Source organism: Dermacentor variabilis, chromosome 1 (assembly GCF_050947875.1).
Source record: "Dermacentor variabilis isolate Ectoservices chromosome 1, ASM5094787v1, whole genome shotgun sequence".
Lineage (NCBI taxonomy): Eukaryota > Metazoa > Arthropoda > Arachnida > Ixodida > Ixodidae > Dermacentor > Dermacentor variabilis.
This window is the reverse complement of record NC_134568.1, coordinates 185,831,566-185,854,833: the sequence shown is the minus strand read 5'-3', so window position 1 is coordinate 185,854,833 and position 23,268 is coordinate 185,831,566. Positions and strand designations below refer to the sequence as shown.

At 43.4% G+C, this 23,268-nt stretch overlaps 1 protein-coding gene and 1 pseudogene across 1 annotated transcript in view; one reads left to right on the top strand and one right to left on the bottom strand.

Moving 5' to 3' along the window:
• Positions 1–23,268, top strand: part of LOC142589580 (protein O-glucosyltransferase 2-like) — a 64,473-nt gene that overhangs the window by 19,557 nt on the left and 21,648 nt on the right. Inside the window, exons 3-5 of the mRNA XM_075701056.1 lie at positions 7,929–8,137; positions 16,666–16,743; positions 16,878–17,050. Coding sequence (XP_075557171.1) covers positions 7,929–8,137; positions 16,666–16,743; positions 16,878–17,050 — 460 coding nt within the window. The remainder of the gene's footprint in view (positions 1–7,928; positions 8,138–16,665; positions 16,744–16,877; positions 17,051–23,268) is intronic.
• Positions 4,707–7,572, bottom strand: LOC142574382 (uncharacterized; annotated as a pseudogene).

Below are 23,268 nucleotides of genomic sequence, written 5' to 3'. Positions count from 1 at the left end.
CCCAACACGACGGCAGGCCTTCAGCCGTTGGACGCTGGCGTGATAGCCAACTTTAAGGCTTTGTATCGGCGGTGCATGCTGGAGTGGCTAATCTTAGTCATTGACCGCACAGCTCCTGGCATGTCGGGCCATGCAGGTGGGCCCCCTGACCTGAAAATCGGCCATTTGAAGGCTGTGTGTTTCGTCTATGGTGCGTGTCATGAAGTGAAGCAGTCCACCATACAAAACTGCCTCAAAAAGGCGGGCTTTGTGCACCAGTACGAACAAACCCCCTCCCCTACTGATAGTGAGACCAACACGGTGGATGCCACCAATTCAACTGAGCTCTGGGAGCATGTTGCTACCACGCACGTCGGTGGTGCGTCGATGGAGGAGTTCTTGACTGCAGACAGTGCTGCCTCATTCTGCAGTGAGATCACTGACGAGGCGATTGCCGAAGGTGTGCTGTCGCAACAGACGGCAATGTTATGCGACGGTGGCAACAGCAGCAGTGACAGTGACAACGAGATTGACAGTGGCTCCTTGACTGTGACCTCGATGTCCACGAAAGGTGCATTGTTGTCGATTGACTCCTTAATTGATTTTGTGCGTTCCAAAGTATTGCCGCCAGTGTTCGCGCAGCAGCTGGAAGCTATGCATACCACGGGTTGGGAAGCTGAAACTGCCGCGAAAGCAAGTGCAGATTTCAGATTACTTCAGCGCGCCTAACGCTTAACAGAATCTTTGGCGCTAGAAATAAAGTTTTGTTTTTCACAGCCTACTTTCTACAACATCTATTCTTTAGTGCAATTTGCGAATTCGGCTTTGGAGCTACAAAAGTACGTCCGACGGCTTTTTTCTTTTTTTTACGGCAGTCCAGATATAGCTATCATTGGTTATAACAATCATATTTTTTGTATTCCTCGATATTATTATAAGTGGACTGCACTGTAGTAGCTCTGTGCTTGGCTGGTTAAGGTCTGCGCAACTAGGCGGCTGCGCTGTGCAGGCTGCTCAGTCTGCTCACGTTTATGCTAAAGCCCCTTTATCTCCACAGTAGTAGTAAGGAGAGGCTTCAGTTTACGTCTCCGCACACCCGTCGAAATGCCCAGCTCGCCTGCATTTACAGGAATACTGGACACGCTCGGCGCTGCGGCAGAATGCTAGCTTGAACTCAGTTTTTTAGCGCGAGTTAGACTAGACACAAGAAGATGCACGGGACACACAGCGCTGTTCTGTGTGTCTTCTTTTGTCTAATCTTACTCACACTAAAAAACTCTGAAAAGCCTACATTGCTACTATAGAGAAAGTTTGCAATGTACACTGTTTGGATAGCTGTCTTGCAGGATCGACGGCCAGGCGGCTAGTGGAGAGGTTGGAGAGGTTTGTGCCACTTGTGCAGTGGCTCCAACACAAGCGGAAGTAGACAACACGATGTCAGATCATGAAGCAGAGCCAGTGAAGACGGAGCTTAGCCCCGATCACTCGGCAAACGAGTTGAGAAGAGAAAGTATGGCGAGGGAGAAGGGTAACTTGCAATCGTCCATAGCTCTCTTAATATAAGATGCTTCACTTAAATTGTGGCACTAATGTTTTACTGTAGCTGTATCCTATGCATCTACAAAATTTGTCCAAACCATTTCAGGGACCCCTTTGGTGCTTTTTATATATTGCTGACTTTATTCTTCACCAGGTGTTTTTCTTATGATCAAACGCTAGAGCAGAGGACCAAATATCTCCTTACATGTACGCTTACATAAAAAATGCGAGGCAGTGCTGCTGGTTTATTGGGAGTTCAGGAGGGGGGGACCGCCATTGGCTGGTTGTTTCCAAAGCCACAAAAGAGTGGAGGAGCTGAAAAAAAGTGGCCTCGTAACTGCAGTTGACAGTACTTCCAGTGAACTTTGCATACTTCCGCCTAACACGTGCACAGTGCACTCTTCCGTCAACAGTCTCTCTTAGATGCAGTCAGTAGTACACATTTGTTAAGTTCCATGTCTTTCTCTCTCAAATACCCGACTGCAGCATAACAAAGTGGCATCCCCCTTTTTAAAGAAAGTGACGTTTGAGGAAGGCTTTTGTTGGGATAGCATAATCAAAGCATAGTTAAGATACACAATGTGAACGCAAGCACAGATGTTGAAGCAAAGCTGAAAAGAGCCCTTTTGGAGGCTCTATTTCTCTGGCCACGCTAACCAGTATCTGGCAGCTGGTCACAGGCCCCCACAAGTTCGACTAACATTGTCAGTGTAGGCGTTTATTTGCTAGCTCACATTGCCATGTGCGTTGCCATTAGTAGCAGTGGCTGCTAATGCTGCTGGGTGTTGTGAAAAAAAGTAGTCAATGTGCTTCCAAAGCAAAAAAATTCTTACGTTCGCTTGAAAGGTAAAGCAGTGATAGCGACAGCAATGTATTAGATAACTACAATAAGTATGGTTCGTAGTTTTGCCGGCCACATACATTGCCATAAACATTCACTTACTAAATAATTTAACAAGCATGGTGTCACGCGCCCACAGGCAAACATGAACAGATCTCATTCGATGACCGCAGACACATGATGTCACAACGCTAGCATGACGAAGAGTGGCAGCTGTGGTGAGTGAATACCCCTTTGTGCTGTTTCTTGCTTTGATGCACATCAGGCATGCGAGAACGCGGTACACACGAAACCACCAGCCTTCTTGGCTTGCGTAGCATTTGCACCCATCGCAGATTGCTTCCGAGATAGGGTGGGCGTGGCTGTGCTCATCCGCACCATGCGCAGCTGCGGCCGGGCTAAATGAGGAGCATCAGTATAGTTACTGTTGCAACCCGAAGGCACCAAATGCATTTGTATAATTCCGAAAAATAATTTTTGCGGTGTCAGAAGTAAAAGATAGGCATATGTAAGTGCAAACGATGGAAATAGGCATTTATAGGCACTATTATGTCGCTGCTAAGCCACTTAACCCATAATTCATGCTCATACACCAAAAGTGCGGGGCCCTGGTGAACGGGACCAAATAGACGTTTGCATATAATCCGGCCTCTAACCATTACCAAAGACAAAAAGAAAGTAACATGCATTAATTTTTGGTTACTCCATGCTCAAATTTTAGACAGTGAATCTTTATTACATTAACCCTGATGAACAATATTTTTAAAGGTCTTATTTTACATAAGGCAAACTTTTATCTTTAATACTGATTAGTAAGGTAACTTTGTATAAATCTCTAGGACTTGTGTATAATTAATGATCAAAAGTTGCTGCCTAGACAGTTACACCTGATGGCTTCCACCTCCGTGGCACGTGTTGGAACCATTTCTTCAGCATGAAATTAAGCACAAAGCACGACTTCATCCTCAGTGTTAAAAAAAAAAAAATATTTGCAGCACACTCTAGCGACCTTACATTAATTATTTGTGAAAAAATGTGCTGTTCCAAAGTTCTGGACATGCTTCTACTCACGAATTTAAAGAAAAAAAATGCTGTGGCATTAACTACATGTCTAAATGACACTGTTACAAAAATGAAACAATACTTGCACACCCAGACAAATTTTTCATGTTGGACCGGTATAATAACCAGAAAAATTGCAAATGCTTATGTGAAGGTTCTTCATGATCAGCCTTGTTCGCTGAGGATTAACCAGACACACCAGTCAACAGTTGCAGGTGGAATAAAACAAAAATATGTTTTCTTTAATGTTTATTAACAGTGCCTTGAGTATTATACGAACAAATTTCTAATAATAATGAAAAAAGCGCGAACTGAACAGGGACAAAAAAGAAAAGAAGAGAAAACAACTTTGAAGACTCACTAGTATTTTTACTGAAAGAAACACGGAATATGCACAGTTATAGGTAAGGAAAAAGGTCACCTAAAAGCTGAATAATGATTAGAAACTGTTCAGGGAACATGACAAGTGGTTGTCAAGTGTGCTCTCTCTATCACAAAGTGAAATTGATGCTTGGCTAACGCATGTTGGGCCTTTTCTTTTGTATGGAATGCTTCGATTATTTCGCACTCATGTCTGATTACGATGCCTAGCCACAGTAGTGGTGTGAGGCAAATCAGGATCTCAGCCACATGGACTGCAGTGTGCTGCCAAATGGGAATGGATAGATGCAGAGTACTTGTGTTCTCTTAGGTGCATGGTAATATGTTGACACACTGACAGCGTTGGCCTGCGTAAGTCTTGCTACATGTCAAAGGAGTATGTTACATGATAGCTGTGCTACATGGCACAAGTTTAGTGGCACGCTTCACCCTACAATTCCTCCTCGATGGTTCTTTGGCTCTGCACCTACACTTTTTCACTTTTGCACGTGTTATTGCACTTTTCCAAAGTTTCTTAAAGGGCCCCTCACCAGGCCCCATAGCAAATTTGGTTATACGCTGGAAGTTGTTATGTGTCCTTTGGGGAGCGTTCTGCCGAAAAAAATTTTCAGATTGGCTCATTAATAGCCGAGATGGAAACATTTCAATGCCGCGAACCCATGATTTCAGAAGGCGAGCTCCACTGCATAGCGAGACACTCTCTCCACTCGCCCCATCTAGCCTTTGCAAGCGAAATTTCTTCCCTGCATTCTCCTACACCAGACCTCGAGGATCGTGTGACATATACATTACGGGCCCCACCTTAATTGTTTTGTTCTCCTCGCCGTTTATTTTATATTATGTTAATTTTTACAATTTTATTTATTTATTTATTATTTATTTTTATTTATTAAATTTTTTTGCGGCGCTGCGCATTTTTGCTGGTGGCGCTGTGCACAAGCTGTTGTGATTGTCTGTTTTCGCGCAGCGCATGATTTTGTGCGCTGTGCACAAGGACACATGACTAGCGGTATAATTCAGTGCTACACGAATACTGAGGCAGAACAAGCGGGTCGCAGCATAGAGTTTCATACAATAATGGATCGCAGAGCATGATTGCACGCTGGAACACACTAGAAAATGGCATAGTTTCGGTACCTGCGCACATGACTGCACGACTGTGGGAACAAGGAGACGAGGCTGAAGTACATCTCTCTTGCTTCAATGCGAAGTAAAACAAAAACACGCAGACATTCCATTTGTGTGTTTTATTATTTCTCTAAACATCTTTTCATCAATTCAAGCAACAGATCACAGAAATAACAGATGTTGCCTTGAATAATTATCGAAATCATGTGTCACCAGGAGCGACGGCACACTGCGGACCTGAGTACGTAGGCACAGGGACACTAGCATGTCACCATCCGACTTGGATCGGGGTCGCCACAAGGGAAAGGGAAAAGAGTGTTCGAATTGAAATTTCAGACCTTTCTGCAGTGCGTAGCGATGTGATTCTTTGCAAACACAATCGTTGGCGTGCATTGTATGCTCTGCGATTGTCAGCTCAAAATGGCCAGACCTGATGAGGGGCCCTTTAAGAGTTGGAAAAATTATCCAAGCATCATAATCGACTTGAGACATTATTCAGCCCCTGCTATAACTTATGAATAATATGGAAACTTGGTAAACCCCTCGAGTTTCTTGGATTTTCAGGGAGTATACTGCCTTGCTTGGGGCTTTCTATCACCATGACCAATTTGTCGCATGCCCTGGCTAAGACGTTTTTATAGGAGGCATCTATAGATCTGTTCCTTGAAACTTTGATTGTGCCCTTTTCCACATAAAAAGAAAATGTGTAACGTGTGTTAGCCAAATATCAACTTCACTTTGTGATAAAGAGTTTGCATTCTTGACAACCATTTGTCATGTCCCCCGAATAGTTTCTAACAATGGTTAAGCCTTCATGTGACCTTTTTTGTTACCTTTTATGACTGTATATACTATTCTGTGTTTATTTAGATAAAAAACCTAGTTGTTAGTAAGCTTTTATGTCGTTACCCTTCTTTATGTCTCTGTTCCATTTGCACTCTTTCTTTTTCGTTATGACACCTTATCAACTCACCCAGTTGGCGATCCTGCTTTCTAATAAATTACAACCTGCTGTTTAACTTCAACAATAGATTCATATTAAAGTTGATATCGGACAACCTGCCTCGCTTCTTAGTAAATATGTTCACACACATGCTGAATAGGGCTCGACTGATGCACTGAATGGGACAGCTGTACTTAATTTCAGGAAGATATTGTTAACTTGTGGAAATTTTTCTTTGAGCTCAGTCACCACAAAATTACACGACGTTAAAAAGTACCTAGAAAGCTCCTCATCCTCAAGTGGCGTCGAGAAATCACTATTAAAAAATTATGGGGTTTTACGTGCCAAAACCATTTTCTGATTATGAGGCACGCCGTAGTGGAGGACTCCGGAAATTTCGACCAGCTGGGGTTCTTTAACGTGCACCTAAATCTAAGTACACGGGTGTTTTCGCATTTCGCTCCCATCGAAATGCGGCCGCCGTGGCCGGTATTCGATCCCGCGACTTCGTGCTCAACAGCCCAACACCATAGCCACTGAGCAACCACGGCAGGTGAGAAATCACTATTAATTCAAAAAGACGTTCCCAAAGAAGTAGTCATCCTCCATTGTGCTGGAGTTGTGGAGTTGCTGTACCATCGAGTTCCAGTGTGCACAATTCAAGAAAATCTCAACAGCTCGCTTTAGATGGTCTTCAGGACTGCATTTCTCTTCGTTTCGTTAACAATCCAAGACAACTTGAACCTTGTGAGCAATGTAGCCGCAACCGTCAGATAAGGACCTCATCCATAACAGCATTGAACCTGCATCAGCAAACACCAGCATTAGCAGAGCTACTTTTTAAAGCCAGACACTGTAAAGTACCATCACATACGAATAATATCCAACTGGCGATTTTACATGCTTTGCTCTTGTGTCTTGAAAATGATCAAAGTGGTATAATGTTGGTAAGTGGTGCTTCTTCCGACATGTGATATCGTACACTAACTTCTGCAGGGGAATTCAAAATGAGCAATAATCTTCGATTGCAGCTATGTGGGCCTCTCCAATCAAAAACAGGATAGAGGGGAATGTGTGAATATTGCTGCTAGTGAATATGCAAGACACGTTTGCATGACGTGTGAAACACAGCTGCACAGCTTTTATCACTGACTAGCTTTTATACAAGGAAACAGTCCATTAGCTTTCCTTCATGCACATATGATGTGTGTCACAAACTTGCCTCCTATGGGTTCTGCCCAAGGTACACTTAGAGGTCCACAAAAATGTACTGTTATCCAGTAATGTGACCATGCTTAATCTTTTGATGAGAACTTCGAGTGTTGGTAGCACGTAAGTACTGTGGTTGTTACCTTGCAAAGTGTGTAATGTTCAGCACATAGGCTTCATGACCTGCAGTATAAAAACAATGTTGCACCAAGAAGCTGCAAGAAGTATACTTAGAATTTATATATCTTGCAATATTCCATTATGAACTTGGGCTCATGAGGCTTCTGCAGCCTGGGAATTCCAAATTTAGAAGAAATAAATTATAGGTCCTGTCCCTTCTCTAGCAGGGTATTGATAACAATCACAGCCTTAAAAGTGGAATTCCAGGTGTAACAGCCAGGTGCAATAAGTAGGTCCTGCAGTGGGCCTTGATTAGGTCAGGTGCTTGCGTCAATTGCCCTTGCTTGCTGCAGAGATTCTGGCACTTTTTGAAAAGTGCCAAAAAAGGTCATCAGAGTGCACCCATGCATTTTATTTCACGTTACTGAAAAATGTTAACATCTGTATGTTATTCGTAACAGTTAAGAAAAGTTTATGAATATGTTGCTAATTGCCAAAAAAATTAATGCATTGCAAGCAATGCTGTTACTTGTAACATGTTACCGCCAACACCGTGCCATACAGCACTCAAGTGACAACTTTTTCATCAGCTCTTAAATCTGATTTCTTTTTAATCATGTTTTTGGTTCATTTGCTTTCTCTCTCTTTCATGGGTTGTCTGACAGTACCTCGTGTCTTTGTGTAATTAAGGACTTGGATTCATACAGTTCAACCTTTTCTCTGTAGGACCCCTCCACATTGATGCTTGCAGTTGTCCTGCTCCTTTTAACAAGTGGCTATTGCAGACAAAATGTCCAACAGTGGATCCTCAAATCCTTAGTGATCTGGCATGGTTTGAAGAGATAGACATGAAGAAAATGCTTCGTGAAGCCCTTCGACGATTTGACCATCCTGGTTCTGTTAGCTTCTGCCATTATGCTGTTATTAAAAACAAGGTCAGTATTTTGCATTGACGCACCTTAAGCAAGTGCATGACCTGTGTCACAAACCAAAGGTCTGTACAGTTGGGCTTAGTATAGGTACATTAATAGTGCAAGTTGAAGAAAATTCATCTTAGAGAGTTTTTGGACGTATATAAATAAGTGTTGTGACACAGTTTTGAGAAACTGATGGCCAGTTTCATAAATGTATTTATTGAGCACTAATGTGAAAGTTCGGAGGGGAGGGACATAACCGGGGGCGTAAAATTTACCTTCAATCTTCTATAGTATACCAGTAAACACAGTTCAATGGCCTCTATTGCAACATCATTGAAGTATAGTCTTTGTCAACATCTTTCTTGACATCTGCATTGCTGCTGTTACGATGGTCTTGAACATAATCTTCACATCTTGCCGCTGCCAAGATAGCTGGTAACATTCCAAATGCTCCAGTCAGCAGGTTTCAACCTGCTTTCTATTTATCAGACATTTCCATTTTATGATGAGCAAAATGAGAACAAGGAGAAAGCAGGAGCCAACGTTTCAGCAAGTGGACTTGTCTTTTTCAAGGCGACATGTGCTCACCTTGGCACAGTATATATAGGTATGGTTCTTCTAAATGGGGGAGAGGGTAAGGCAGGTGGGCGAGGCAATGACCGAGAGTGTGTTAGCAGCGAGGCTGTAGAATTGAAAGGCGTGCTACTGAACATTGGTGGAGGAATGTGAGGTAGCACCGTGTGTCAGCCGGTTGATGTGTCACTGTGGGCTACTCTTTTTTTGTGGAAGGTGCCTAGACGACAGAGTGTGTGTGTGTGTGGGGGGGGGGGGGGGGGTAGATTATATGCTGTGCTGGAGGTCAGTGAACTATCATCTCCCTGAAAGAGAATGAAAGTGGTGGCAGGAAATGGTGCTTGTGAAAAAAAAAAAGAATAAGCATATAGATAAAGAACGAAAGAAATGAGTGAAAGAAAAAGGAGGTTGTAAAATTATTGAGAACCCAATAACAAAAAAAAGTATGCAACCCAATGAAAAATAACTCAAGTGCTGTTGCCTATAGTTTGAAATTTATTGTAGCAAATAGATAAATTTCAAACTATAGGCAAGTTGATGCTTAGTTGATGAAGCATAGGCAAGGAAGGATTTTCAAGCTATGCATCGCGCACATTCCAAAGGTGCCAGTGTTGTGCTGTTCACCACAAGATCCAACTCTTCCCACACGGCAGTTCTGCAGGGTGTCTACCAACCGAGGAAATCGGGAATTCTCAGAAATTTTGAATAGTCTGGAAATACTCAGGGAATTTCTGCTTCTATCAGGGAAAATTAGCTGTAATTTTATTGAAAGGGAACAAAAGTCGCGCTAATGCTGGCTCGAGTAACAGAGAGGAATCGTAAGGAATTGTCTTTGACGCTGTGTCGTCGACTGGAGAAGTTGCAGTGTAGAATCGACAAGTGATTTTCCGGATGCCCAATAATTCGCGTGGCTTCGTGCCACCACCACGTACCCCATAGAGTCATTCTATAAGAACATCTGAAATTTCGGGCACAAGAACCCTTCACCATCCAATTTTCCGGACTTTTTGCCGTGACCACAGGTCCGAAATGGCATTAATCAAAGCCACCACCACCGCCACTTTGATCCCGCCACCTCGAACCGGCACTCTCGCATGCAGACGGTCTCTGCTATGCTGCTTCCTTGATATCGAGAAGGCTTATGACAATGTACCACATGCACCTATGTTTTAACTGCCTTGCCGCTTTGGGTCTGCTGGAAGCGTTGTCAGTAGTACGATGTTTGTATAAGGGGAACAGCATCACGGCACACTTTGGTTCTGTTGAGTCCGAGCCTGTCACAGTGGTCAGGGGTCTTCGTCAAGGTTACCCGCTGTCGCCACTGCAGTGCATCATTTATGTCACCAGCATTGAAAGAAAGCTTTTGAACGCGGGCCTCGGCTTCCGCCTTAGGTACACCACCATGGGGATAGACGAGAACAACAAACTGCCGGCCTTGGCTTTTGCAGATGACCTAGTGGTGATGGCAGAGTGTGCACAGGACCTTTAAACCTAGCTAGATATCTGGCATTCGAAGATCGCTGGTCTAGGGCTTCACTTCAGCACCAAAAAGATTGTGATGGTCCAACTTGCGGGTGACTCTACAGGTGACATCTCAGTAGCCTCGGATGGAGAGCAGCTGGTCGACCAATCTGTGTACAAATATCTTGGTGTGCAGCTGTCCACGGCAGCAGATATGTATGACATCCATGAGGAAATACTTCACCTCAACGGTCTCGGGGCCCAGTGCATATTGCGTTGCTGTTGTTTGGGGGGGTGTAATCGGTACATCATGGTGTGAGAGTTATGGAAAGTCGTGCATGTACCCAGCCTGTCATTTGCCAATGCTGTTGTTTCTTTGTCTGCCAGCACCCGTGGATGGCTTGAGCAGCAGCAAGGGGAGGTGGGACGTGTTGCGCCCAGCTGTCATGGGAAAGTGGCTAACGAAGCAGTGCAACAGGACGTGGGGTGGTCGAGCGTTGAAGTGTGGGAGGAGGCCAGTAAGCTGACATTTCGCGGGCGCCTGCTCTTCATGCAGCGAGATCGATGGGCATGGCATGTGCTCAAATATCTGACGGTCACATGCCTTCGTACGGCGTGGGTGAGGGGTGTCTACCGATTGGAGAAGCTGTTTGGTTTTTTCAAGATGCCACTGAATGCGGAGGGCGGACAGGCTTATGAACATGACGTGCACTTACGAGTGACTGAAGAGGAGGGATGCAGGGAGCGACAACAACAAGATGACTAGTCAACACTCACCCTATACTGTCAACACAAACGCAACATTGCCACTGTGCGCTGAACAGCTTGGGAAGTACGCTGTTGTTCAAGGTGAGGGCGGGAGCCCTTCGGACACTCGTGCACGTGAAAATGTATGACATTGCTATGATAGTGTGTTGTGCCATGGATGCAGAAGTGTAGACGAAACAATCAAACAGGTGGTGTTGAACTACAACCAACTAAGCGGCCCCGTATTGGCGAACGGAGGTGAAAAGGCTTGAAGTTTCATTGGGTTACGCGGACACAAATGGGGCAGTTGACACCAGTGCTGAAATGCTGACCAAGTGGTGCCTTCAACGCTCAAGTGTTGAATGTTGTGTGCACCACTGTGGCCCTTAATTCCCCCCCCCCCCACTTTGCGGGGAGTTTGTTTACTGTTTTGTTTATTTATTTCTGATTTTTGTTTCATTTTTGTGTCCCTTCCCCCATTTTTTTTCATGGCTAGGGCGTGCAATTGACATGCCTGCTCGTTGCAAAGGGTGAAGCCGCATTGCATCATCATCATCATACGCTGGCAGCCGTAGCCACCACTGCGGCAACGTTAGGCCTAGCTGCTTCGACGTTTGCTATTAAGCTTCTTGCCGTTGGGTGCTGTGTTTTTTATTGAAAGAATTCGCTGCTATCAGCAATGGCACGGACTCGACCTTTGCGGTCCTCGCGATTGGCTTAGAAGCTTGGAGAGCACGGTGCGTTGCATAATGCCGGTTCCCAAAAGTCAGCTTTGCCTCCGTACAGAAGTGTTACTTGGTGAAGCATACGCAAAAGTATTGCAGTGAAGTGTAACAAGCGTGGGAAGGGGCTACTGCCACGGGCACAGTATGTATTCCTTAATCATACATGCGTGCACCCACCATTTCCTGTCGCAGTACGAGCACTGATATGCGTAATAAGTGTACTGACAGGCCTTGAGAGCTTTTTTGGACATGCCTGTGGCGATTTGAGCCCTTAAGGGCAGTAAATGACATGCATTGATTTTTTTTCGGACATTTTTGCCGTCCCTGGGGAGTCCAAAAAATCGAACATTGACCATAAAACTGACCAAGAGGATGCTTCAAATGGTCCGTGAGGCGAATGCGCGGCTGAAGGAGGACGGGAACAAAGGACCGACATGTTGAGGAATGAACTGGAAAGGAAGTTTGCCGACGCTTTTTTGAAGGAATTAAGTTAAAAGTATAGCTGAATAGGTGAATTGGTGCATTATATTCTTGTCTTGCTTTAGCGCAACTTTCGAGTATGAAGGAAAAGGACAGGTGACAGGATGTGCGCTATGTTCTGTCGTGTGCACAGGGTTTCGATGCAAAGGCCCTTTTTTGCGTAGACAGCTCCTGAGATGTCTTAGCTGAGCTTACCACTCACATTTCACCCTCTGGGCGAGTAGAAGCGAGAGTGTACGCAAGATCTGGTCCAGTGACGAGGAATCAGTTTTTATGCGTAATTGCATCATAAGAAGTTGCCGATAACATTCATCCTGTCACCTATTCTTTTCCTTCATACTTTTTGAAGGAGCTTGAGCTGAATGGATGGGAAATTGAGGAATGAATGGGAAAGGAAGGCGATGCCACCGCTTCTTTGAAAGAACTTGAGCTCAAAAAACAAAGTGTTGGCTGACGCCGAGATGTGTCCCTTGAATCATCCAAACCAAAATAAACTCTTTTAAAGCAGTGAAAGCGGGCTGAGAGTATGTCGGGACAGTTGAGCTTGACTTTCTAGCTGCTGAGAGAGAAACTCATTTGTGACAAAGTTCTGGTCTCATACCAATGAGCTTGTTATCAGTTGATAGTTTTTTTTCAAATAGCTCTTATTCGAAAATATTTGCTTCTCTGTGGATCTCTTTTTATTCGTGCTTGAAAATGCTCGACTTGATTTGCAATGGGCCTTACGATTTTTTTTTTTCGAAGATATTTCATTCACTGTTCATTTTACTAATCCTTCTGTTTTCCTTTTGAAGGAAATAAATAATACTTGTCACTATTCAAACTGAATTAGGTCATTTTTTAAAATTATTTATTATGTTTACTAGAGAGTGACAGTAACGGGTGACATGGTGTCAGCCAATCTTGATATAAAACAAAGGTCTGTTTCGCTTAGGGAATTTTGCAAAGGAACTCGGGGAAAACCTGGGAAACTCGGGAAATTTGATAATGTCAACTTCGTAGACACCCTGGTTCTGGCATTGGATTTTCGCACCAGTTTATAGCGACCCTCTTCCAGTGCAGCTCTCAAGTCTTGAGTGCTGCCCTTCGCCATCGTAGACACCATGCATGTAAGACACAGGTAGTTGATGATGATAGAATATGATGCTGGGTTCAGGTTCGATTTACAAAGAATTGTACTTCTGTGCCTCTCAGCATCATAGTTTGTAAGGCTGAGAGGCTCTACCGATCACAAGGGGCTTGACAAACATGCTGACCTAACGTGAACCATCAGCTAGAAAAAGTGAACAGGTTTTCTTTCTTCTATGCCTATTGTTCCCCTCTGTTCAGTTCTCCTAGTTCTTCTTTCCTTTGGCCACTTCTTACGTGGTAGCTTCATGTTAAAGACAACAAGATACACAAATATGAACAAATGAAAGTAGCATTTCCTTTCCACTTCTGGGATCTGCACGTTAGCCAGACTCATGGGCTCTCAAGCAAACGACACACTCGAAAACGTGCAGTGTAACTGGTTGCATACAGGCGACTCGCTACCATGTGTGACAGCCTTTGCAAGCAACTCTGCCTCCATCTGGCAATCCGCCTCTTTCATTTTCCTGTGCTGCCCTCTGCCGCACGCCGCTGAAAACGTTTTGGAAGGGTCCCGGTGCTTTCGCCGGTTGATTTGTGCACCTGCACCCACGTTGAGTGCGCATTCATTGTGCGTTTCGTGGATGGCGAATCATTATTAATGGCTTCTTCGGGACAGCATGTCATTCCTGGAGCCATGTAGCACTCACTGACTACTGGTTGAGCAGGCCTGAGTGCGCTGTTCTACAAACAGTGCAGTGGATAAAGGCACACTGAGTTCCGACGGCTGCCTTGGGATTTGTCACTGATGTCTTATCTTGGACATCACTTTTTGTATTCTTTTTACAGATTATTTAGATGTTTCGCATATTCAAAAAGTCTTCGAGCGCAACCTTTTGCGTCGGATTTATTAAAGCGGTGCACTTGTTTACATCGATATCTACAGCCGCATGTCGTTGTCATCGTCAAATATTGCGGAAAAGGTCCATCGCTGATATGAAGCAGTGTCGAAATGTAGCAAAACATGCATATCTGCGCATATGTGCCATGTTGTTACACCATGAGACGAGTCAATATGAGCGGCGGAACCACTTAAACAACGGCAACTGTGATACAGATACATATATTACGGGCTGTTAACTCCTTCTCGCTTTTCTTTAACTCCATCATACTTACAGTTTTAACGTGCCATAGGAGCATTATTAGAGAAAACAGTGCTTGCGTAAGTGCTCATCCGTAGGCCATGTTGTTCTCTCACGAAAACGCGCGGATGCCATCGCTCACACGGCGTTGGTATAAATGAGCGAGGCGGTTGTTTATGCTGCTGTATACCGAATACACCGTCCCTTGTTTGCCACTTGACACAGAGGCAAACAGTGCATCTCTGAATTGATAAATGTGTCGGCAAAGCAACACGTGCAGGCCCACCCATATACGTAGCGAATGCGGCCAACAGCCTACAGGTACGGTGACGTACAGATGTTGGCACAGCGCTGTGTCGCCGCTTACCGCTTATTGTGTACGCGCCGTGCGAAGTGAAGTGTCGCTGATTTCAAATCGCTAAGGCCAGAATTGAACTATAAAAGCAGTTTCGTTCGATCTAACTGCTCACATTTCAGTTCAGGTCCGCCGGTAGCGAGTGCACGAACTCGACGGCACCAGGTTAACCTTCGCTGAACAGGATGGACATTGGCTCAACCTTCGTGGGCACGGCTTGAGAGGGTTAAAGCTTGTGCATTTCAACTTGGCAGGCATGCTTGACTCCATTTTGAGCACGATTAATTATATATACAAGTGAAGACGCTGTTTCTATTGTGTTGTCGGTTCGACGGTTGATCGCGCGGGCTTCGGTCGAACGATAGTCGGCACGCTGATTTTGCCGGTGCCTTCGACAAGAACGCCTGTCGCAGTACAAACCGTGCTCGTCGGTTGCGTCGTTGTCGACCTGATATGATAAAAAGGTTTCAGTGACGCACAATAGTCGGTCAATCATTGGAGTGAGCGTCTTGTCGGTCTCGTATCGACCCAGTGTTGCGGGCCTTATAAGTACGTATAGTATGGAACGCGCTGCCACCACCAGCAAGTGAGGAGCGATGCTGCAAGAAGACTTCGTCAGCAACGTGATGTACTTAAGTGGCGCCCAAGTGTAATGCATGGTTTTTTCGTTAAATTAGCGAGTCATTCATGAAAGGCGGCAACTACCTGGCTCACGGTGCAGTCCCGACAAATCGAACGATGCCCTGGCCGGTTTCTCTTTTAAATTGGAGTTGCGGTCTTACGCTGCGCACGTTTTTGGCACCGTACTGATGTCGAGCTACCAGTAGAGTTTGAACGCGGTACACAGCATGAGTGTTTGTAGCAGTGCGCGTCCGAGTGCTTTCTTTTTTTTTTTTTCGGGGGACTTCCTGGCGCGTGGTCACGCACGCGTGCGACCCTTCCAAAACGTTTCGCGACTAATCCGCTAGGGCAGGGCGCATGCGCCGTCGCGCCATGAAAGAGGCAGATTAAGTTTGAAAGAAGCGCTGGTGGCGTATGCCTTTGTAGCCTTTGTCCAGTTCTCACGACTCCGCAGGGTAATGACAACAGTCAATACCGCTGTGCAGCGCTTCGTGGGGAACCTCATTCATGTGGCGACAATTACGGTGCTTCCTTTTCTGTGTTGGAACTCATCCGACCTGCCTTGCACAGCACCCAACAAGTGTTGGGCAAGCGGTAAACAACCACTTAAAGCCAGCCGGCAGCGTTGGAACATGTCGTAAGCAAAGGCAGATGCAGCAAGCTGAGCTCTGCTTCTCGCTCAGCTCAGCTAAAAGGTTGTGGCTCCATCTTCAATATTTTACACATTTGTTAACTCGATGAGCAATCACTGTGCGCAGCGGCAGAACAGCATGTGGGCCTTTGGGTAATCTTTCTCTTGGAAGTAGAGCACTAAGCAAGAATTTTGGTCCTAAACTGGGCTGCAACGCCAGCCCGACCCACGCTTGACTAAATGTATGCTGGGCTGCCTGAGCCCGGCCCATGGGCCTGCCAGACCCAGGCCTTTGAGACGGCATATGCACACCTCTACAGTATGCTTCTATTTTCCATCAGGTGCCATTGACCATGGGCCTGAAAATTAGATACTTGCAAAACTTTTTCTAATTCTTTTCTTCTTTAATGAATGTCTGATACAATTTTTTTCTTGCATTGTCAAGGCATTCAGGCTGCATACTGCAATTACACAGTCAACTGCTATATGATAAATTAAGGAAAAAATATTTTTGTTTCTGTAAAGAGTTGAATTGAAGGTTAGGCATTGAGTGTCACTGAGACTGTCTCTCATGACTACTATTTTGGTTTACAGTCAGTGAACAATACTGGCCTCACTATCATGCTACAACTCCGAACTTCTTTTTCATTTGTAAGCCTACTAGAGCCTGAAATTACACATTACTGTTTAGTATAGTTTTTTTCTGCTCTTCACATTTGTAGCTGTTGTTATTATTGTTCTAGGTCTACCGAAAGTGCTATGGACAGCATGTTGGGTTCAACATGTTCATGGACCAGATACTGTTGTCTCTTGCTAGAAAGGTGAACTTATTTCCATTGTTTTGTAGTGTTTCATGATCTTTGCAATATTTATGCAGCAGTGTGAACATTTTTTTTATCATTGCTAGAAATGAAAACTGAACTAAGTAACTGAAGTTTATTATGACTTTGTTTAGGTGCTTCTTCCGGATGTTGAAATGCTTGTGAACCTCGGTGACTGGCCACTTGAGCAGAAGAGTCACACTGGAGTCCGCATTCCTTTCTTTTCATGGTGTGGCTCTAAAAGCAGCACTGATATTGTAATGCCCACATATGACATAACAGAATCATCTCTTGAAATGATGGGCAGGTAAGAGTTTTGAATTTTTTTCTTCTGTTGCAAGCAAGTGCTGAAAGGTACCTTAGCTGTTTTGTAGTCTCTGTTTTTTTTTTAATGTTTTGATCAAGGGTTATTAGACGTAGCTTAGCATTCATGTCTACTGCTGTCCATTTTAAAAAGCAGCCAATAATTCTTGGAGTTTTTCCAAACTTTCTTTTACGTTTTTGCAGCCATCTTGTCAGTTCTGGTAAAGTCATGTGTTTGCTTAGTGGGTGTTTACAAATAAAGCTACCACTGAACTTGGTGAAAAGCATCATAGTGACATCAACATGTTGAAAACTATGCTTGTATGGATGCTAACAAGTCAGTTGTTGTATACATGTGGTTTCTGCCATTTATTGAGGGATTGTGCTCAGAATTGGTCATATCAGGTTCCTTCCTTGCAAAATATGGCTGATAAGGAAAGTGGCACATTGCTCCATGTGCAAAACACTGTCCCCATTAAAGCAGATGTTTGCATTGCTCCAGGCTGTCTTCCACAATGTTATTGCAGAATATTGAGCAATATTGCAGTGTAGACATCTGGTATTGTGTGTTAAATCTGCATTGAGATAAGACCACACTTCTCGGCAATGTCTTGCTTTCATTCTAGCCTTTACAGTTTGTCTAGTAAAGTGTGTGAACAAAAATTAGAAGCTGGTTGGGCACTCTGACAGGAAGCTTGGTAGGATAAAAGTAAGAGAGCAGGCAAATAGAAGGCAAGAAGGCTCCTGGTTGCTGTCTCATTATGCATCTCAGAAAATTTACCTGTTTGTGCAGCCAGTGTTCCACGCGTAGCTGCCGTCCTGTTGCATATTAGACTGCAGTAGACACTTTGATCATTACAGGAAGCTTGGAGCAGCCAGTGTAGTGTGTGTTGTAGGCTCTGCAAGCTTACAAAATGCAGGTGCCACAAAGAGTCCGAATTTCCCTGTAGCCTGGGCATGTCGCCTGTAGTCCTGCCTACCTTGAAACTTGAAAAGTATGTCAATTGAAGACAAGAAACACTACATTTCGTGAAAAGTACTGAAATTGTTTTATTACTTCAGATGTTGACTGTTTATAAAAAAGTTTACTCACTGGGATCTGTAAAGACACTGAAAGATTGCTCTGCTCTATATTTGCAGCAAAAATGATCAGCTCCTCAGAAAAATATTTTTTATTTTTATTTATTTATACAAGTACCTGCAGCGCCACAAGGGCATTATTGCAGGGGGGGACAAATTGAAGAAAAGTGAACATGTGGCAAAAACTTGATACAGCAGAGCACAGGTGGTAAGAGTAACAAAATACGTAACATAGATGAGTCATCTCGACGGCAAAACGGTCTTGTGAAATGCGGTGCAAATTTGCAAGACAGAAATGGAAAGGGTACACTATCGCATGAAGTGCAATGCCAGCCAAATGATATAAAGAAAACGGGATAATATACTACGACAGACTGCGTGACAATAAAGACAGAAACTCTGAACACGTTTTACATTCACCAATGCTCCTAGGAAGCCTATTCCAGTGTGCGGAAACATGCGGGAAAAATGAATTACGGTAGACATCAGTACGACAGCGCATTTCAAGGACTTTCAGCTCGTGATCACATCGTTTAGAGATGAAGTGGGGAGGGAAAATGTACAAGTTCTTGTTTATTCCTGTGAGATCAAAGTAGATTCGGAAAAAAAGTTCTAATTTTGCAGTTAATCGGCGGTGTGCTAGTGATTTCCAACCAAGGTCCTCTTTAAGCAATGTAATACTGCTACGGAAATTATAATTACCAGAAACAAATCTTGCAGCGCGGTTTTGGACGCGTTCGAGCTTTTCTATAAGTTTAGAGCTTTGAGGGTCCCATACCTGGCAAGCGTATTCGAGTACCGGACGAACATTTGTTATGTAAAGCTGTTCTTTTACTTTCTGGGGGGCGTTATAAAAATTACGTCTAACAAGGTTTAGTATACGAGATGATTTTAAGGTTAAGTATTCAATATGTCTGTTCCATGTTAAATTTTCTGAAAAATAGACCCCGAGGTATTTGTAGTGTTCGACTTTTTCAAGAAGTAGTCCGTCCAATTGGTACACTGATCTCACAGGAAAGCGTTTACGGGTGAATGACACAAGTTGGCATTTAGCATTGTTCAAAGACATGCCCCACTTAATGCACCAAGCATGAATTTTGTTTAGATCATTCTGCAAACTACTAACATCACAAATATTTTCTACATTCTTGTATATGGCACAATCATCAGCATATAACCTCACTTTGCATTCTAGATTGTGCACAATGTCATTTATAAAGACTAAAAATAACAAAGGCCCCAAAACAGACCCTTGGGGCATGCCAGAGGTTACGGTGACAGGTGTTGATTTGGTTCCGTTTATTAAAACATGCTGTGTTCGTCCAGACAGGTAATTTCCAATCCAATGTACTATTGCAGGGTGTATACCGAGACAAGATAATTTATGTAAAAGCAATGCATGAGAAACTGTGTCGAAAGCTTTCCGGAAATCTAAAAATATACAGTCTACCTGAAGTCCAAGGTCAAAAGAGTAAAAAAGATCGTGAGCGAACTCTACCAGTTGAGTCGTACATGACAAGCCAGGCCTAAATCCATGTTGAAAATCCGAAAAAAATTTATTGCTTTGAAGGTGTTTCATCACAGCACTGTATATGATGTGTTCTATTGTTTTGCAACATACACATGTTAGAGAAATAGGCCTGTAGTTTTCTAGTACATTTTTGGGACCGTTTTTATGTATGGGAACGACGTGGGCTACCTTCCACTCTGCAGGTAATGAAATGGTATTTAATGATTTATTAAACAGAGCGACTAAAAAATGCGCAATTTCTTGAGAGCAGGATTTCAATACCTGCGACGGAACACCATCGGGACCGCCAGCTGATTTGTTGTTCAGATTGGAAATAAGTTTCAGAACACCGTTATATGTGACAGTGACCATAGGCATATTCTCATAGACTATTTCTTGTATTTCAGGCGGTTCACCAGTGTATGTCTCAGAAAAAACACTTTTAAAATAGGAATTCAGACAGCAAGCCTTCTCATAATCATCAAGCACTGTTTTCTCGCCGACTGATAAAATGGGGACAGTTGTGTCCACTTTACCATTTATTTTAACAAATTTCCAAAATTCTTTAGGATTATCCCTTAACTTTGCGTCAAGCGATGAAATATAACTTTGTTTATTCACCTTTATTTCTTGCTTAATATTGTAGTTCACATGACGCATTTCATGGAAGACCGATTGATTGTGAGTCTTCAAATACGAAGCATACAGGCGGCGTTTTTTGTTAATAAGCGAGCGAATTTTCTTATCTACCCATGGTTTATCTTTCCGGCGTCTAGTTGTCAAAAGTTTGGAAGGTATGTATTGTTCAATTAAAGCCTTTAATTTATCTCTAAAAAGAATCCAAGCTTCATCTATGTCCACTGTCTGGCTGACCTCATGAAAAATAGGGAAGAAATTTGAAAGCTCTCGTGATAAAGAGACGTAATCCCCTCGGTCGTAGAAAAAAACCTTTCTAGGATATTTATGGGTTGGTCTAACTGAAGCGGCACTAGACGTGGCAACAACGCAATCGTGATCACTGATACCAGGGATGACAGCTACATTTTGGATCAGCGACTCAGAGCTAGCAAAAAACAAATCTAAAGTGCTGGCAGAAAAATGGTCTCTTCGCGTGCATTCGGAGACGAATTGGGTTAGGTCATTAGTTATAATGAACTCTGAAAAGGCAAGAGATAGGGCAGTCGAGTCTGAGAACACAGGTTTGCCATCTTCCCAGTCAACAGCAGGCATGTTAAAGTCGCCCCCAAGTATATACTCAGTATTTACGGTAGTTAAAAAGTTTGATAGCTCGGTAAATGATTCCGGATTACAAGAACTAGGAGACCGGTAAAAAGACCCAACAGCAAGGTAATTGCCATTGCTCATTCTAACCCTGCACCATATGGATTCAGAGTGATTGAAAGAAGTAGGGAGTGCAGTACTGTGAAGGCACTCATTAATGAGAAGAAAAACGCCGCCACCATGTGTGTTTCTGTCACACCGGTAGACATCATAACCACACGGAAATACCTCGTTATTGGCGATGGATTCATGAAGCCAGGATTCAGTGCCGATCACTATGTGTGGTTGAACAGCGGAAAGTAAAGCTGCAAACTCATCGGCCTTATTTTTCAAGCTTCGGCAGTTAACTAACAGAAGATTAAGTGTAAGATAACAAGAAGTGTTATGTTCCGCGCCAGTACGCAAGGTTTTAGGTTCTGCACGATGCTTGACCTTTAGCTATCTTATTTCGGTTACCACCTTTTTTCCGCTATCATAGCCAAAGATTTTGTTGCCCATGTGCAGTTTATCGAAACGTAGTTTAAATGAGAGGTTTGTGGCTAAAGCATATTCAACCAGTTTTGATCGTGCATATCTGATAGCAGGACTGAAATCCTCTCGAATTGCGTATTCCTTATCTTTCAGCCTGGATCCGCACGACAAAAGTTGTTCCTTAACTTTAAATCTACAGAAATTAACAACAATTGGCCGGTTCTTTCCTTCGCGAAACTTTCCCAGCCTATGAGCACGTTCAATATCTTCCGTTGTAATAGTCTGTTCGAGCTCAGTTTGAAAAAACGCGATGGCTTTTTTCTCAGAGTCTCTCCAACTTTCATTTTCGCAATCACATAGGCCAAAAACTATCAAGTTATTTCTGCGCGACCTGTTGTTTGTATCCTCAAGGGACGTTTTAATTTCGACCATTTTTCGCAGATTTTCTGAGGAGTCTTCTTTGGCTGAAAGTAGGTCACTTTGAAGAACAGCGACTGTGTTCTGTAGTTCTTGTAGCGAAAGAGCGAGAGCAGACTGTTCCTTCTTGACAACTTCTAGCTCGGTGAAAAAACGAGTTTGCCCTTGCTCAAGCCGGCGGACAATAGCATAAATGCCTTCAATACTAGCACTTCCCTCAGCACCACTAGCATCTGTACCAGGGCCAGGGTTTAGTTCGACATCCCCGGAGAGAAGTAAATGTAATCCAGAGAAAGCACGGTAGGCAAAAGCACGTAAACTGATACATTTTCTCACGTACTCCAATAGGCTGTCGGGGCACGACACCGCAATTACACATCGGTCAGAACACCGGTAACAAGATGCAGGGGTTACAAATAGATATGTTCATCAAATTTATTCGCAGAATATTCACATGCTGGCAGCTGAAATTTCAGTTGCCATTATATTTCATTCTTTGAGTGGGTGGCACTGTCGCATGTATGCCCAAATAATTGAGCGGGTCTGAAAAATTATGCTCTTAAAAAATTGGTTGGCAATTGTATTTGTAGTTTTTTAAGAATAGTTTTGCCTCAGACTGGATGCAAATTAAAAATGTAAAATTATTTGTGTCAGCACTGCAATCCCAAACAAGCTAAAAAAATTAACCATGTTATGATAAAATCATAAAAATGGGCAAGTAAGCACCTTGCATTCCATCTGCAGTCTGCACTTTTATCTTTCACCGGCACAATGTATTCCTACATTTTGGGCTTTGTGCTTAGACATGCTGATTACAAATTCTCATTTTGTAAACTTTATGTGTTGATCGTAGCAGGCAGCATTTGTCTTTTGTACAGATTAAAGAGACCGCATACCTTTTAGGATGTGTCCTCAGTTACTGATGGAGATAGTGCCTCAATATAACAGAATCAGGCTTTGGCTTATTCGTTAAACAAGGGATTCTATTTCTAGATCGTCATGAAAAGCTGTGTAAAAATTGTAGCCCACTCTGCTTTTTGCCACAAGATATTTCATTGTGATACTAGGGGCATTTCTGCTGTTAATTTTGTATGTGTGTGTATGCATGTGAGAGTGCAAAAGAGACAGTGAGCTGCAGAGAGTTCTTACTGGAAAGTGTCACTGGTTTTCATGTATAACATCACATACTACAGGCAGCCGAGTGCCTCTTATTATTTAGCTGCACTTCTGTTCCTACATCCTTCTCCTTGTCCCCCTTACACTTTGGATTTGCAGTGTGCTTAAAAAAATAACAGTCAATAAGAATGTTAGTGTATTGTTTTATTACAAAGAGTACTGTGCTCCAAAGCATTCTTTATACAGTAGCTGAGGAAGGAAATGTTGAAATTACAGAAAACTCCCTCAGAGTTGGTGTTTGAGCTTGTGGCGGGCAAAGTCAGTGATGACGATGAGCCACAATAAAC